We start from the raw sequence: 19,208 nt of genomic DNA on the forward strand, positions 1-19,208 counted from the left end.
GGTTATTATTTTGGTGGCAAATTTTGGTTGGTACAAATTTTAATTTTTCCTATTTTTATTCATTTCAAAATAATCTCTAATTTCTCTTTTTCATTTTTCTTTGTTCCAGGAATTATATATAAGTTTGCATTTAGTTTCCAAACATTTCAGGATTTCTCCAATATATTTCTAATAGTTATTTCAAAACTAATTCTGTTATAGTCAGAGAACAGGATATAATGAGGACTTTTTAAAATCTGAAACTTGTCCATAGCTCAGAAGAGAGTCACTTTTGGTAGATGTCCTATGTACACTTGAAAAGAGTGTATATTCTCCTATTATTGGATGGAGTGTTTTAAATGTCAATTGGGTCAAATTGATTTATGGTATGATTCAAGTTTTTTATATTCTTACTGATTTTCATTCTACTTGTACTAACAATTATTGAGAAAACTATTGGACTCACTGCCCCAAATTATATATTCTTATCTTCTTGTAACTGTGTCAGTTTTGATTTATGAATTTGTAAGTCTTGTTACTAGAGCACAAACATTTAGTAATGAATGGCATGTTCTCTTGATTAATTAGCATATTTATCATTAAGAAATATCCTTCTTTATACCTTGTAATATTATTTGCTCCAAACTCTAATTGCTTTACTATTAATGTAGACACTCCAACTCTCTTTTAATTGTATTAGCTTAATATATAGTTTCCCATCACTTTACTTTTAACTTAATTTTTCTTTATACTTAAAATGGAATCATATAGTTCAGTCTTGATTTTTTATGCAAACTAGAAATTATTGCCTTTTAATTGAGGTCTTTAATCCATTTATATTTAACAGAATTATTGATGCAGTTGGTCCAATTTTTCATCGATTATATCTATTCTTCACTCCCAGTTTTCCTCTTTCTCTGCGTTGTGTGAGATTTTTAAAAATGATTTTCTTTCCTTTGTTGACCTATTTCTTACAGCCCCTTCTGTTTTTAAAGAGTCAGAGTATATATTTTATCTACCTTTAAGTGATTCTATACCACTACACTTGATATAAGAACTATACATACAAAAGTATAATTCCATTTCCTGGACTGTGATATTTTTGTTATATGTTTTACTTCTACATGTCTTATATTAATAAATCCCTTAATACATTGTTATTATCTTTCTTTCAACAACCTATTATTATTTAAAGAAATTTAAATAAGATGAAAAAAATTTCATATTAACCCACACAGTAAATGTTTCCAATGCTTTTCATTTCTTTTTGCAGACTCAGGCTTCCACTAATACCATTTTCTCTTTTTGTGAAAGGATTTCCTTTAACATTTTTGGCAGTTCTGCTGATTGTTTTTTGATGATGATTTTTTTTAAGTCTTGATAGCTGATAAATATTTATTTTTGTCTTACTTTTAGAAGAGCATTTTCTGTGTGAAATTCTGGGTTATTTTTTTCAATACTTTAAAAATGTTGTTCCACTGTCTTCTGACTTTTATTATTTCTGAAAAATGTATGCAATAACTCTTCTTATGCTTCTGTATATAATGTATTCCCCACCGACCGCTGGATACTTTGAAGATATTTCTCTTATCACTGGTGTGGTCTTTTTCATGTTTCCTGGGCTTAAAATTTGTTGGCATTCTGGATCTGTGGGTTTATAGTTTTCATCAAATTTGGGAAATTCTGGTCATTATTTCTTCAAAAATGGTTTGCCCCTCAGCCCTTTTTTTGAAAAAAAAATTTATTTATTTTAATGGGAGGCTAACTACCATACAATATTGTGGTTTTTGCCATACATTGACATGAATCAACCACGGGAGTACATGTGTCCCACATCCAGAACCCCCACCCACCTCCCTCCCCATCCGATCCCTCTGGGTTGTCCAAGTGCACCGGCTTTGAGTGCCCTGTTTCATGCATCAAACTTGGACTGATCATATATTTCACATATGGTAATATACATGTTTCGATGCTATTCTCTCAAATCATCCCACCCTCGCCTTCTCCCTCAGAGTCTAAAAGTCTGTTCTTTATATCTGTTTCTCTTTTGCTGTCTCGCATATAGGGTCATTGTTACCATCTTTCTAAATTCCATATATATGCATTAATATACTATATTGGTGTCTTTCTTTCTGATTTACTTCACTCTGTATAATAGGCTCCAGTTTCATCCACCTCATTAGAACTGATTCAAGTGGGTTCTTTTTAATAGCTGAGTAATATTCTATTGTGTATATGTACCATAACTTTCTTATCCATTCATCTGCCAATGGACATCTAGGTTACTTCCATGTCCTAGATATTGTAAACAGTGCTGTGAAGAATGTTGGGGGTACACGTCTCTTTCAATTCTGCTTTCCTTGGTGTGTATGCCCAGCAGTGGGGTTGCTGGGTCATACGGCAGTTCTATTTCCAGTTTTTTAAGGAACCTCCACACTGTTCTTCACAGTGGCTGTGCTAGTTTGCATTCCCACCAACAGTGTAAGAGGGTTCCCTTTTCTCCACACCCTCTCCAGCATTTACTGTTTCTAAACTTCTTGATAGCAGCCATTCTGACTGGCATGATATGGTACCTATTTGTGGTTTTGATTTGCATTTCTCTGATAATGAGTGATGTTGAGCATCTTTTCATGTGTTTGTTAGCCATCTGTATGCCTTCTTTGAAGAAATGTCTTTTTAGTTCTTTGGCCCATTTTTTGATTGGGTCATTTATTTTTCTGGTATTGCACTGCATGAGCTGCTTGTATACTTTTGAGATTCTTTGTCAGCTGCCTCATTTGCTATTATTTTCTCCCATTCTGAAGGCTGTCTTTTCACCTTGCTTATAGTTTCTTTCATTGTGCAAAAACTTTTAAATATAATTAGGTCCCATTTGTTTATTTTTTCTTTTATTTCCATTACTCTGGGAGGTGGGTCATGGAGGATCCCGCTGTGATTTATGTCAGAGAGTGTTTTGCCTATGTTTTCCTTTAGGAGTTTTATAGTTTCTGGTCTTACATTTAGATCTTTAATCCAATTTGAGTTTATCTGTGTGTATGGTGTTAGGAAGTGTTTTAGTTTCATTCTTCTACAGGTGGTTGACCAGTATTCCCAGAACAACTTGTTAAAGAGATTGTCTTTTCTCCATTATATATTCTTGCCTCCTTTGTCAAAGATAAGGTGTCCATAGGTGTGTGGATTTATCTCTGGGCTTTCTATTTTGTTCCATTGATCTATATTTCTGTCTTTGTGCCAGTACCATACTGTCTTGATGACTGTAGCTTTGTAGTATAGTCTGAAGTCAGGCAGGTTGATTCCTTCAGTTGCTTTCTTCTTTCTCAAGACTGCTTTGGCTATTCGAGGTTTTTTTTGTAATTCCATACAAATTGTGAAATTATTTCTTCTAGTTCTGTGAAAAATACCATTGGTAGCCTGATAAAGTTTGCATTGAATCTATAGATTGCTTTGGATAGTATACTCATTTTTACTATATTGATTCTTCCAATCCATGAACATGGTATATTTTTCCATCTATTTGTGTCACCTTTGATTTCTTTCATCAGTGTTTTATAGTTTTCTATATACAGGTCTTTTGTTTCTTTAGGTAGATTTATTCCTAAGTATTTTATTCTTTTTGTCACAATGGTGAGTGGGATTGTTTCTTTAATTTCTCTTTCTGTTTTCTCATTGTTAGTGTATAGGAATGCAAGGGATTTCTGTGTATTAATTTTATATCCTGCAACTTTACTATATTCATTGATTAGCTCTAGTAATTTTCTGGTGGTGTCTTTAGGGTTTTCTATGTAGAGGATCATGTCATCTGCAAACAGTGAGAGTTTTACTTCTTCTTTTCCAATCTGGATGCCTTTTATTTCTTTTTCTTCTCTGACTGTTGTGGCTAAAATGTCCAAAACTATGTTGAAAAGTGGTGGTGAGAATGCACACCCTTGTCTTGTTCCTGACTTTAGGGGAAATGCTTTCAATTTTTCACCATTGAGGATAATGTTTGCTGTAGGTTTATCATATATAGCTTTTATTATGTTGAGGTATGTTCCTTCTATGCCTGCTTTCTGGAGAGTTTTTATCATAAATGGGTGTTGAATTTTCTCAAAGTCTTTCTCTGCATCTATTGAGATAATCATATGGTTTCTATCTTTCAATTTGTTAATGTGGTGTATCACATTGATTGATTTGTGAATACTGAAGAATCCTTGCATCCCTGGGATAAAGCCCACTTGGTCATGATGTATGCTGTTGGATTCTGTTTGCTAGAATTTTGTTGAGAATTTTTGCATCTATGTTCATCAGTGACATTGGTCTGTTTTCTTTTTGGTGGCATCTTTTTCTGGTTTGGTATTAGGGTGATCGTGGCCTCATAGAATGAGTTTGGGAGTTTACCTTTCTCTGCAATTTTCTGGAACAGTTTGAGTAGGATAGGTGTTAGCTTGTCTCTAAATTTTTGGTAGAGTTCACCTGTGAAGCCTTCTGGTCCTGGGCTTTTGTTTGCTGGAAGATTTTTTAATTACAGTTTTGATTTCTGTGCTTGTGATGAGTCTGTTAAGATTTCCTATTTCATCCTGGTTCAGTTTTGGAAGGTTATAATTTTCTAAGAATCCGTCCATTTTTCGCAAGTTGTCCATTTCATTGGCATGTAGTTGCTGATAGTTGTCTCTTATGATCCTTTGTATTTCTGTGTTGTCTGTTGTGATTTCTCATTTTAATTTCTAATTTTGTTGATTTGATTCTTCTCCCCTTTTCTCTTGATGAATCTGGCTAATGGTTTGTCTATTTTATCTATCTTCTCAAAGAACCAGCTTTTAATTTTGTGTATTTTTGCTATAGTTGGCTGTGCTTCTTTTTCATTTATTTCTGCCCTAATTTTCATGATTTTTTTTTCCTTCTACACACCCTGGGGTTCTTCATTTCTTCTTTTTCTAGTTGCTTTACGGGCAAAGTTAGGTTATTTATTTTATTTTTCTCTTGTTTCTTGAGGTAAGCTTGTATTGCTATGAACCTTCTGCTTAGCATTGCTTTTACTGAATCCCATAGGTTTGGGTTGTCGTGTTTTCATTTTCATTTGTTTTTATGCATATTTTGATTTCCTTTGATTTCTTCCATGATTTGATGGTTATTCAGAAGCATGTTGTTTAGCCTCCATATGTTTGTATTTTTAATAGTTTTTTTTCCCTATAGTTGACATCTATCTTACCACATTGTGATCAGAGAAGATGCTTGAAATGATTTCAATTTTTTTGAATTTAATGATTCCAATTAGATATACACTAACCTTCCTGAAGTTATCTCACAGCTCATTTATGCTATTTTTTTGGCTTTTTTCCTGTCTTTCATTTCTGACAGTTTCTATTGTTATGTTTTCAGATTTATGAATTGTTGCTTGTGCAATGTCTAATTGGTTGCTAATACTATCCAGTGTATTTTTCATCTCAGGTATTATAGTTTTTATCTGTCAAAGTTTGATTTTAGACAGATATTTTCAATGTCTCTACTTAATAAGCTCAATATATTTTCTAGCTCCTTGAACATATGGAATGCAAGTAAAATAACTTTTAATGTTATTTATTAATTCTATAATTTGTCATTTCTGGATCTGCTTCTATTGATTGAATTTTTCTCCTCATTATCAAATGTATTTTACTTCTTCTTTGTATGCTGGTAGCTTTTTAAAAAGAACTTATTTATTTTATAATTGAAGGATAATTGCTTTACAATATTGGTTTGATTTCTGCCATACATCAACATGAAATAGCCATAGGAATAAACATGTATGCTGGTAGCTTTTAACTGGATGGCAGATACTGCAAATTCTACCTTACTGGATGCTGGATACTCAGATGCCAATAAGTATTCTTGAATGTTATACTGAGATATATTTAAATTACCTTTAAACAGTTTGATCTTTTCAGGTTTTGTTTTAAAGCTTTTTGGGCAAGACTTCCCAAGTATCTCAGTGGTTAAAAAAAAAAAAAATCCACCTGCCAATGCAGAAGATGCAGGTTTGATCACTGGGTCAGGAAGATCCCCTGGAGGAGAAAATGGCATCCTACTCCAGTATTCTTACTGGGGAAGAGGAGCCTAGTAGGCTACACTCCATGGGGTCACAAAGAGTAGGAAGAAACTGAGCGTCTGCGTGCACACACACACACACACACACAGCATTTAGTCTAATTTACATTACAAATACAAAACTGTTCTTAGTACTCTGTCACAGGCCCTGTGAATGATAAGGGTTTCTACTGTGACTGATAGGAAAAGGAACTATTCCCAGCTGTGTGTGAGCTTCAGGGATTGTTCCCTCTACTTTGTTCAGAGGACTACCTCTCTGAAGACTTAAGAGGATTGCTCTGCATAGCTCTAGAGCCATCTCTCTGTGCAGTTCTCTCCTGTCTGTTATATGCCTATAGCAACTGTAGCTGCCCTGTCCTCATTGGACTCCCAGACCTGTCTTCTCAATCCAGGGAGAATGCTAGACTCTGCAAGGATTTCTTCTTTGTACACAGCGACCTGGAAATACTCTCTAGGCAGAAATTTGAGTAACCACAGTATCACTTCAATCATTTCACATCTCTTCACTGCCTGGTATTCAAGGACTTGAAATTGTGATTTCTGTCCAGTTTTTAAATTATTTCAGGTATAAGGGTACTTGATCTTTTACTCTATCCTGGTTAGAAGTGGAAGACTGCCTATATCTTTTTAGAGGAAGAAGGTCTATGGCTTCCATCAAGGAGTAATCAAGGATGAAGCACAAGCTGGAATCAAGATTGCCTGGAGAAATATTAGTAACCTCAGATATGCAGATGACACCACCCTTACGGCAGAAAGCAAAGAAAAACTAAAGAGCTTCTTGATGAAAATGAGAGTGAAAAAGTTGGCCTAAAACTGAAAATTCAGAAAACTAAGGTCATGAAATCCAGTTGCATCAGTTCAGTTCAGTTACTTAGTCATGTCCAACACTTTGTGGTCCCATGAACTGCAGCATTCCAGGCCTCCCTGTCCATCACCAACTCCTGGAGTTTACTCAAACTCCTGTCGATTGAGTTGATGATGCCATCCAACCATCTCATCCTCTGTTGTCCCCTTCTCCTCTGCCTTCAGTCTTTTCCAGAATCAGGATCTTTTCCAATGAGTTGGTTCTTTGCATCAGGTGGCCAAAGTATTGGAGTTTCAGCTTCAGCATCAGTCCTTCCAATGAATATTCAGGACTGATTTCCTTTAGGATGGACTGGTTAGATCTCCTTGCAGTACAAGAGACTCTCAAGAGTCTTCTCCAACACCACAGTTCAAAAGCATCCATTCTTTGGTGCTCAGCTTTCTTCATAGCCCAACTCTCACATCCATACATGACTACTGGAAAAACCATAGCTCTGACTAGAGGGACCTTGTTGGCAAAGTAATGTTTCTGCTTTTTAGTATGCTGTCTAGGTTAGTCATAACTTTTCCCCCAAGGAGCAAGCATCTTTTAATTTCATGGCTGCAGTCACCATCTGCAGTGATTTTGGAGCCCCCCAAAATAAAGTCTCTCACTGTTTCCACTGTTTCCCTATCTATCTGCAATGAAGTGATGGGACCAGATGCCATGATCTTAGTTTTCTGAATGTTGAGCTTTAAGCCAACATTTTCACTTTCCTCTTTCACTTTCATCAAGAGGCTCTTTAGTTCTTTTTTGCTTTCTGCCATAAGGGTGGTATCATCTGCATATCAGAGGTTATTGATATTTCTCCTGGCAATCTTGACTACAGCTTATGCTTCATCCAGCTCAGCATTTCTCATGATGTACTCTGCATATAAGTTAAACAAGCAGGGTGACAATATACAGCCTTGATGTACTCCTTTCCCTATTTGGAACCAGTCTATTTTTCTATGTTCAGTTCTAACTGCTGCTTCCTAACCTGCATACAGGCTTCTCAAGAGGCAGGTCAGGTGTTCTGGTATTCCCATCTCTTTCAGAATTTTCCACATTTGCTGTGGTCCACACAATCAAAGGCTTTGGCATAGTCAATAAAGCAGGAATAGATATTTTTCTGGAACTCTCTTGCTTTTTAGATGATCCAGCAGATGTTGGCAATTTGATCTCTGGTTCCTCTGCCTTTTATAAATCCAGGCTGAACATCTGAATTTCATAGTTCATGTACTGTTGAAGCCTGGCTTGGAGAATTTTGAGCATTACATTGCTAGCGTGTGAGATGACTGCAATTGTGTGGTAGTTTGAGCATTCCTTGGCATCACCTTTCTTTGGGATTGGAATGAAAAGTGACCTTTTCCAGTCCTGTGGCCACTGCTGAGATTTCCAAATTTGCTGGCATACTGAGTGCAGTGCTTTCACAGCCATCATCTTTTAGGATTTGAAATAACTCAACTGGAATTCCATCACCTTCACTAGTTTTGCTCAGACTGATGCTTCCTAGGCCCACTTGACTTCACATTCCAGAATGTCTGGCTCTAGGTTGGTGATCACACCATCAGGATTATCTGGGTCATGAAGATCTTTTTTGTATAGTTCTTCTGTGTATTTTTGCCACCTCTTTTTAATATCTTCTGCTTCTGTTAGGCTCATACCAATTCTTTCCTTTATTGTGCCCATCTTTGCATGAAATGTTCCCTTGGTGTCTCTAATTTTTTTGAAGAGATCTCTAGCCTTTCCCATTCTATTGTTTTCCTCTGTTTCTTACATTGATCACCAAGGAAGGCTTTCTTATCTCTCCTTGCTATTCTTTGGAACTCTCATTCAAATGGCTATATCTTTCCTTTTTTCCTTTTTCTTTTACTTCTCTACTCACAGCTAAGGCCTCCTCAGACAGGCATTTTGCCTTTTTGCATTTATTTTTCTTGGAGATGGTCTTGATCCCTGACTCCTGTACAATGTCACAAACCTCCGTCCATAGTTCTTCAGGCACTCTGTCTATCAGATATAATCCCTTGAATATATTTCCATATAATCATAAGGGATTACCGTAGACTCATAAGAGATTTGCCAGTCCAGGTTCGATGCATGAGGCAGGGTGCTCAGGGCTGGTGCTCTGAGATGACCCTGAGGGATGGGATGAGTAGGGAGGTGGGGGGGGTTCAAGATGGGCAACACATGTACACACATGGCTGATTCATGTCAATGTATGGCAAAAACCACTACTATACTGTAAAGTAATTAGCCTCCAATTCAAATAAATAAGTTAAAAAATATAAAAAATTTTTTAAAATTTTTAAAAAGGAAAAATAAATCATAAGGGATTTGATTTAGGTTATACCTGAATGGTCTAGTGGTTTTCTCTACTTTCTTCAGTTTAAGTCTGAAATTGGCAATAAGTTCATGATCTGAGCCACAGTCAGCTCCCAGTCTTGTTTTTGCTGACTGTATAGAGCTTCTCCATCTTTGGCTGCAAAGAATATAATCAATCTGATTTCGGTATTGACCATCGGGTGATGTCCATGTGTAGAGTCTTCTTTTGTGTTGTTGGAAGAGGGTGTTTGCTATGACCAGTGTGTTCTCTTGGCAAAACTCTATTAGCCTTTTCCCTGCTTCATTCTGTACTCCAAGGCCAAATGTGCCTGTTACTCGAGGTATTTCTTGACTTCCTACTTTTGCATTCCAGTCCCCTATAATGAAAAGGACATCTTTTTTGGGTGTTGGTTCTAGAAGTTCTTGTAGTCTTCAAGAAGCATTCAATGTCAGCTTCTTCAGCATGACTGGTCAGGGCATAGACTTGGATTACTGTCATATTGAATGGTTTGCCTTGGAAACGAATAGAGATCATTCTGTCATTTTTGAGACTGCATCCAAGTAGTGCATTCTGGACTTTTTTGTTGACTATGATGGCTACTCCATTTCTTCTAAGGGATTCTTGCCCACAGTAGTAGATATAATGGTCATCTGAGTTAAATTCACCCATTCCAGTCCATTTTAGTTTGCCAATTCCTAAAATGCCAATGTTCACTCTTGCCATCTCGTTTGACCACTTCTAATTTGCCTCGATTCATGGACCCAACATCCCAGTTTCCTATGCAATATTGCTCTTACAGCATCACTTCATGCTAAATAGATAGGGAAACAATGGAAACAGTGACAGACTTTATTTTGGGGGGCTCCAAAATCACTGCAGATGGTGACTGCAGCCATGAAATTAAAAGACCCTTGCTCCTTGTAAGAAAAGTTATGACTAACCTAGACAGCATACTAAAAAGCAGAAACATTACTTTGCCAACACGGTCTCTCTAGTCAGAGCTATGGTTTTTCCAGTAGTCATGTATGGATGTGAGAGTTGGGCTATGAAGAAAGCTGAGCACCAAAGAATGGATGCTTTTGAACTGTGGTGTTGGAGAAGACTCTTGAGAGTCTCTTGTACTGCAAGGAGATCTAACCAGTCCATCCTAAAGGAAATCAGTCCTGAATATTCATTGGAAGGACTGATGCTGAAGCTGAAACTCCAATACTTTGGCCACCTGATGCAAAGAACCAACTCATTGGAAAAGATCCTGATTCTGGAAAAGACTGAAGGCAGAGGAGAAGGGGACAACAGAGGATGAGATGGTTGGATGGCATCACCAACTCGATGGACCTGAGTTTGAGTAAGCTCTGGGAGTTGATGTTGTACAGGGAAACCTGGCATGTTGTAGTCCATGGGGTTGCAAAGAGTCGGACACAACTGAGTGACTGAACTGAAGGAGTTATCTTCTCTCTGCTAAAGATTATTCTGAGCAGATTTGTAAATTACTATAGATTATTCAGAGTGGATTTATACTGATATGGATTCTTATTGTTTTCATGGATTGTTTCACATATTTTAATCTGTATCTGTTGTAGGAAGTGAAATTCAAACTGTTCAAATAATAAAAATCTTAGTCCTCTATAATAAATACATCACAAATTCAGAACAATATTTTGGGAAATGTGATACTCTAAGGTAATAGAGGCAGATTGTACTGTTGGCCAAAATGTAAAGCCTGAATCATATAAAGAAGTCAAAGGAAAAAAATTCAAGCTTTTTTGGTTCATAAAGAAAAAAAGGAGGAGATGATAAATAAAAACATATGATTCAAACGAAAATTACTCTTACAGTATAAAAAGTATACACAGAGATTATTTTTATAGATAACACAAAATAAACCAAAGTAAATCTGGGAAAAGAGCTTGAATGTAGAAAGAACGAAGTGGAGTTGGTCAAATAATTATGTAATTTCAAATCTCGATGATAAGTGAGAAAGATGCTTTTGAGTTCTGTCTGTTTTAACTCCCAGAATTTAATAAAAGATTTTTTGCTTTCTTCCAGTTAAAAAGAGAGAGAGATTCATTATTTACCTAGTTAGGAGAATTAGAGAAACTTACTTAATTGACATTTTTACTTTTATCTGAATTTTTCTGAATATTAAGGAAAGATTTTCCATATTTTATCAACATTAACTCTAAACTTGAAGCCAGTAATTACCTCCAGAGACCTAGCATTATTGTTCTTTGTATATTTGCATTAACTACACATTTTCTGGAAAAGGAAGATGTCTTGTTTACCTTTGAATCTCTAACACTGATTATTATAGAGTATCACTTAGAAAAAATCCATTTGTTTAACAAATACTACAGAGTACCTGTTAAATCCTACATGCTATTTGGGGTTTTTAGGAATGTAAAGGTGAGGAGAACCTGAAATGTGGCTGTTTTCTTCAGACTAGTGGAGAAGATCAACAGTAATTAAATCATCACACAAATAGAAGTGACATGAAAAATGAGGCATACTGGACAGACGATTAGGTGACATCTCTTATACAAGCTATTTCCAAAGTGACTGATTAAAAAAATTCTACAGTACAGAGACAGAGTTAGAGCCTCTAATTCTAAGTCCCAGAACCTAGCCTGCACCCTCAGAATGACTTCATTGAATACCTCATGGAGAATTTCCTTCAGAAATAACTTGAAGAAAAGAGAGTATACCATGGGGGACTACACATCATATCTTAGAACCTGGAAACACTGACCCTACCTTCAAGAAGAAAGGTTAAAAGTCATCTGCTTGGTGATCTCATGAAAGTGAAATACTCAAATAGGAACATAAAACTCAAAGCCAGTTTTTGAGAATATGAACACTGAGAATTAATATAGTAACTCTAGACCAAATGCCAGAATGAAACAAAATTATGAAATAAAAAGTGTGTTCATTCATTTAGCAAATGTCTATTAAAATCTACTACATGTGGGTATGTCCCAGACCCTGGAAAAACAGCACTGAATGTTCCTGTGCACAGAAGAGGATGTCATAGCGGCAGGGACACAGGATGGAAAAGCAAACAGACCACTTAGAGGCTCCTGAGTCTCTTTAAAGGCAGCCTCCACATGGGTGAAATACTTGTTTGCTTAACAAAGCAACCTGGACTCTTTACCCAACCAACAGAGATCAGATGTTAGAAATAGTTCCAACATTTTTAGGTACATGGTATTCACTGCATTGTTGACATTAGTGCTGCTTGCTACTCTTCTCTCCCTTTCTCGAGGGACTGTCAACTTGTTTAGCACAGAGGACCTTATTTGCTACCTCAGCATTCCAGAAAACCTACACATCCAGCATCCAACCTACTGGTTGGATGGCACTTGGTCCACCTGTAATGTTTATCTACCTCTCTGTAGTAGCTTGAGCCTCTCAGAAGTAGCCAATATTTCAAAGCTAAAGCTTACCTTTACCACATAAGTAGGATAAAAATGTCCACAGCTAGTCTGCAGAGGTCCACTCCTGCATCCCTGATCATATGATTTCAAGTAAATCTCCAGAGAAACACAGTTCTGTCTCCTCCAAAGCAACCTGAATGCTTCTAAAATGTTAGAGCTTCTCCAAGTGCAATTGGTTTTTATGTAAACTTTATTATGGTCACTACTATGCTTAGATGTTTCAAACTATAGGTAAAAAATAACCTCTTCTACACTTTCAAACATAGGAGGAAAAAAAAGGAAGAAAGAAAAGAAAGGACTCCAACTAAATAGCTTCACAACAAACAGGTCATTTTAAGAAAAGACATCCAATTATATAGAATCTGATTGCTGATAATAACTTGGACGTCTTAAGAAATTTAGCAACTTCAGCATAAAACAATTGAAGTGAACTATTGAGGATAAAATCATCCCCTAGACTCAACATAACTACAGCTGCAAAAAGAGTGAGAAAGCTTACTGATTCACTGCCCCCTCTGTTCCCAGTTCCCAATGCCAAACACATCAGACAGCAAATATTAAGGCTTTGTTAAAATTAAAATTCATAGGAGAAGACTGTTTTTCAGTGGCAACGTTATATTTGATTTTTCAATTTTGAATCTTGGACTGTCTTAAAACATAGAACTGATGATATAAATACACAAGAAAAAATTTCCATTGTATCTATATATGTATGTATGTGTCTATTTCACTTATGTAAGTCAAACATGAGAATTAGGCCTTGAACTAACAGACACTAACTTCAAGGTCCTTTGGGGAATGCAATCTTTTCATCTATAAATCCTTTCCCTTAAGGATATGAAGGTTTTCTCAATAAGTGTGTATTCTATATTATAATAAAACAATTCTAGCTATATGTTTTTCTTTCATCTAGCAACAGCCTGAATTTACAGTCAATTTGGAAAATTCTTAAAAGCAGTCCACACCTCTACCTTGAGCACTGCATTAAAACTCTCAGAGGAAACTTGCTAGTTCTCAGCAACGCATCTCTATTTGAAGGCGCTCGAAGCAGGAACAATGGAGACTGTTTTACACAGGGACAGTGTGAATTCCTATCATGGAAAGAAAAGGCAAGTGGCATACTTTACTTCATTGCCTTGTCTGTAGAGCATACACATAGCTCTATAAGCTCTGAGAGTGGTAAGCCATCTCCTAGCAAAACCTTCATGGTGTATTGCGTGATTAGTGATGTTGTTGGTGAAGGAATGATTGAAAGAATTAATGGCTTAGTTTGGTAAAGTTAAGTGTAGTCTCCATATGATTTCTCTAAAAGACAGTGAAACTAAAATTCATCTTAGTAGTAGGCAAATGAATCTCTGTGTTATGATAAATGGAGTTTCTTTTAGAGGTTGGAGATAACTATTCCTTTAGTTAGCAAAATCACTGTTAAGAGGAACACATTTTCCAAGTCCTGAAAGAATGTTTTTCTGAGAAAAATGAGAGAGCATCATGATTTAAAAAAGAAACTATCACTCACAGATTCCTTTCCCATCTTCTTTTGCAGCCGTGTTTGCCACTGGACAGCTTGCATGACGATGGCTTCCCACCTTCTTTCAAGATTTACAATGATCAGCTGCATGGGCTGGTGGTCTGCATTCAGGTTGCAGGTCTCCCGGTCATCCAGAAGATGTTGGCATAAACGCAGGATGGAGGCCACTCCGCGACGTCGCTGTTTGATTTCACGACAGAGGGACTGCAATGCAAAGAGGGACCGATCCATGAGCATTTACAGGACAGAGTTCCCTTAAACATACAACATTCTCTTACATCATAATTTTAAATTGTAGGGATATGCTTAACCATGAATAAACAGGACAAGAAGGCCTCTGGAGTTACTTTTGGATTGCATATCTTCTACCCAAGTGATTTTTGCTTCATCTCATTCTTCTCCTCCTCTCCCCCCCTTTTTTAAACATTTCTACATCTAAAATGTTGGGTCCCTCTTTGATACCTAGGTGATTAACTTAATGAAACAAATCATTTAGGTCATATAAATGCCAAACAGATTGCCATGCTTTGCTTCAAGGCCATAGAAAACACAAAAGACAGAAAAATCCTCCAAAAGAAAATGGGATATTTCCAAGTTTTCTCCTAGAATCTCTGCAGCCAAAAGTTTACTTTTCTACTGACTAGAAATAAGTTAAATAAGATTGTAAAAAAAATGATATATAACAGCTATTATTTGAAAAAAATATGGTAAGCAACATTTCTCTTCTGAAACTTGATTAACAAAGAAATAATATTTTGAAAACAGAAATTAGGATACAGGATGATTACTGCATTATTTGTTAGTTGCTCTGTTTCTCTTAATAGACATTCACACTATTTAAGAAGGATATGCATGCATCAAAATAACATTTTGCCCCCAGAAGCATTTGTATTGCTGCAGTGACCCTAAGCTGAATGATTCAAGCAAAATAGTGGGCACACACGTCTTAAAATATTGTATCTTTTCTTTGCCTACGGATAGTGTGTAAGTGATATTCTAATTCAAAGCCTTCAGGAGAAATGATGATTATATCCACAAACATCACTGAATTACTAATCTCCCTCTACTGCTACAATTGGACTTTTCTAACAGTTAACAGATTGCTTATTAATCAACAAGGGTAAACAAGACAATGCAATTTAATTTAGTGCTAGAGTTTTAATGCCTGAAAGTATTTGTGCTTAAAATGTTAATCTAGATAAGGCTTCATTAGAAGAAGTCTTAAAATGATTAAGTGCGGTTCACTGAAATGTGCACAGTGGTAGTAGATCAGCAGGTGGACGTTTCATACAGATGTTCCATTTATTGATATAATACATGCTATAGCCATTTAAACGACCCTCACTCAGTAATAGCTGGAATTCTATTATTTCTGTAATGAGAGAACCCTGTACCTTTAATATTTCTGAATTTTAAATAAGGAGAATGACAAATTCCCACACCTCTATTTATAGCAAAATATGACTAGGAATTTTATTATTCAATTTATACCAGTACAGCATTTTCAGTTATGTTTCTTGAACTTAGCCTTATTTATTTTCCTAGGGTTCATTACTATTTTCCTTATATAACTCCTGATTGAACCACCAGGTCTGACAAATTTCTTTACTGACACTATTCATTAGTTCAATGCTGAATGGAGAGAAACTCCTACACAATCAAAGATAAAACTTAAAGAGTTTACCAAGGCAACAGGCATTGTTTCCATCTCCTCCTCCAATTCTGCTGACTTTCTCTTTTACGTGCTTTCTCTCTTTCCCTCTATTTCACTCTCTCTCACACACACACACATAAGCTTCAATTTGGTCTCTTGCTCTAGAACTGTTGAGCAAGTCAAACTATTAAGTCGACTTAATATCTGTCAATTTTACACCCAAAGTTCAACACTTCAAGATGACATAATAATATAACCAACTGGGACTGCTTCAAAAGAGTTCTATGAATATATATATATAGAATATTTTACTTTTGTTTGTGTTTGTCATTAATTTGTTAAAAGGGTGGGGAGCAGGGCTAGAAAATCAAAAGAGATGTTCCATGCTGCCAAACTGGATCTTGCAAACTTCTATTTTAAGTTGCCTAAAATAATAACTGCATTTCTCCAGCCAACAAAGAATCCTGATGTTTCTTAGCTGAATGAGAATTTGCCAGGGATGGCAGTAAAGGTATGTGTGGTGTTAGTCAGCACGGCCACATGAGGTGATATTTACAAAGCAGTCCAAACGGGCTTTATTCATCTCACAGGTGTTTTCAAAGTTCTGAAATAGGACATGTGAGGTGGCCAGGGGAAATGTTCATAAAGCTGATTAGCCATAACTTTTAATATGAATCTAGTTTATGGGGTCGCACAGAGTCAGACATGACTGAAGTGACTTAGCAGCAGCAGCAGCAGAACATATCCAGTATTTAAGTATCCACATCTGAACCCCAGTCAGTTGATAGGTTTTAACCATGTGCTAGGTGTTTTTAAAAATTGTTGACACTCACTATCAGATTTTTATGTCTCCATAATTTTGCAAATTAAAAAAATTTAAATATCCAAAGAACTCAGTGTATATTCTAGATTAATAATTTACCCTCTAGACACACTTCAGAAATAACACTACTTTAAAGAGGAGAGGAACACTGAGAATTTTACATGGAAACATATTTTTCAGTACCTTTTTACATCTAAGAGATATAATTGATAAAATTACATTCTTTTACATAAATGTGTTTCCATGTCAACCATTAAAATATACATATTTATTTATAATCACAAATACATACTAAATAAAATCAGTACATTTGCTGGCAATGTTTCTTAGAATCAGTAGAGTTCACATTATTTCTATGATAAACTATGCATAGAGAAATGTTAAATATAACTACATAGGAACAAAATGATTATTATAACTATTTTTGGTTTACATTTTTAGAGAAAAGCACTTTTAAACAGAAACCCAAGCTAAGCAATCTAAGTAAGTCTCAGAAACAAGACGAACTCATCCCTGCCTCCAGACCTCCTCAAATGTGTATTGTACCTTGCATCTGCTAGGCACTATTTCAGGCATGGAGGCGTCAAAAAAGATCAAGTTACTGTTCCCGTTCTCAAGAATCAAAAGTCTGCTGGAAATGGACTAAACAAATAAGTGTGAAACCAAGAATGATACAGAGGTAAGTGCTAACAGAAGTTTATGCAGGTTGCTATCAGAGGAGTCAGGAAATCAGGGAAACGATGTGAGCCAGATTGTCCAAGTTGGGTAGTTGAGGTTACAAGGACAGAAGGTCCAGTAGCAAGTAGTCTGGGACACTGGGAGCACCAGGCAGGTTGGAGAAAAGAGAGAATGGAGCCCCTGGAAAAGGCAGTAAAGAATGGGAAAATCTGGAAGGTTTTGTTATACATACACATGCATCTATTCTTTTTCAAACTTTCTCCCATTTAGGTTGTTACATAATATTGAGCAAAGTTCCCTATGTTACATAGTAAGTCAATGTTGGTTATCCATTCTAAATATTGCAGTGTGTACATGTCAGTCCCAAACTCCTTAACTATCCCTTCCTCCCACCCTTCTTTCCTAGCAACCATAAGTTTGTTCTCTAAGTCTGTAAGTCTTTTTGCTGTATATCTGAAACTAATACAACACTGTTAATCAACTATACTCCAATATAAAAAGTTAAAAAATAAATTCTGGAGAAGATATGAGGAAAAGGGAACCCTCCTACATTGTTGGTGGGAATGTAAACTGGTGCAGGAACTGTGGAAAACAGTGTGGAGGTTTACCAAAAAACTAAAAAGAAAATTAACATATGATCCAAAAATACCACTCCTGGGCATATACGCAGACAAACTCTAATCCGAAATGATACATGCATCCCTAGGTTCATGCATGGATGTGTGCTAAGTCACTTCAGTCATGTCCAACTCTTTGTGGTCCTATGGAGTGTAGCTCGTCAGTCTCCTGTCGATGGGATTCTCCAGGCAGGAATATGGGAGTGAGTTGCCATTCCCTTCCCTAGGGGATCTTCCTGACCCAGGGATTGAACTCACATCTCCTGTTCTCCTGCATTGTAAGTGGATTCTTTACCACTGACCCACCAGAAAAGCCCTAAGTTCTACTCACAAGAGCCAAGACATGGAAACCATCTAAATGTCCATTGACAGATGAATGGACAAAATGATGCCGTACATATCTACAGTGGAATATTATTCAGCCATAAAAAAGAATGAAATAATGCCATTTGCAGTAACATGGATGCAACCAGAGATTATTATACTAAGTGATGTAAGTCAGAAAGAGAAAAACAAATACAATTATTTGTCTGTTTCACTTATAGATAAGTGAAATATTTATTTCACTGATATGTGGAATCTAAGATATGACATAAATGAACCTATCTATGAAACAGACTCACAGACTCATGGACATAGGGAACAGATTGGTGGCTGCCAAGGGGAGTGGGTAGGGGAGGAATGGATGGGGAGGTTATGGTTAGCAGATTTAAGTTATTATACATGGAATGGATAAACAACAAAGTTCTACTATATAGCACAGAGAACTATATTCAGTATCCTATGTTAAACCATAATGGAAAAGAATATTTTAAAAAGAATATTTTAAAAGATGTATATATGTATATATACCTACGTATGTATATACATAAATATATAACTGAATCACTTTGCTATACAGCAGATTAATGCAATATTGTAAATCAACTATACTTAAACTAAAATTTACTATTTTAATTTACAAAAAGAAAAATTTGGAAGATTTTTCTTTATCGCCAGTTTTGAAGCACTGTCCTTGATATCCAATGAGATCACGTTGGTTCCTAAGCATAATCATATTGCCTTCTCAGAAAAGTAGAAAGGGAAGAAGTGGGAAAGAGAATATAAATATAAAGAAGGAGAATAATCAACATGTCTAAGAGAAAAAGATTCCAAACGCTTTTGTATTTAGTTATCATTATTATTTGGTAATCTTTAGTCATTTTTTTCCTAAAGAGCTACCTTTGTTAGTATGGAGGTCATTGTCTTAGTATCACTTCAGAATCTGATTGTTGGAATACAGTTTG

General features: G+C 36.0%; 1 protein-coding gene across 3 annotated transcripts in view; it reads right to left on the minus strand.

Annotated features, from left to right (window-relative positions):
- AKAP6 (A-kinase anchoring protein 6) overlaps positions 1 to 19,208 on the minus strand; it is a 486,105-nt gene that overhangs the window by 39,951 nt on the left and 426,946 nt on the right. For all 3 annotated transcript variants that reach the window (XM_043489943.1, XM_043489944.1, XM_043489945.1), the window contains exon 12: positions 14,139 to 14,354. In XM_043489943.1, coding sequence (XP_043345878.1) covers positions 14,139 to 14,354 — 216 coding nt within the window. The remainder of the gene's footprint in view (positions 1 to 14,138; positions 14,355 to 19,208) is intronic.

The sequence above is a fragment of the Cervus canadensis genome, chromosome 17 (assembly GCF_019320065.1).
Source record: "Cervus canadensis isolate Bull #8, Minnesota chromosome 17, ASM1932006v1, whole genome shotgun sequence".
Taxonomy (NCBI): Eukaryota; Metazoa; Chordata; class Mammalia; order Artiodactyla; family Cervidae; genus Cervus; species Cervus canadensis.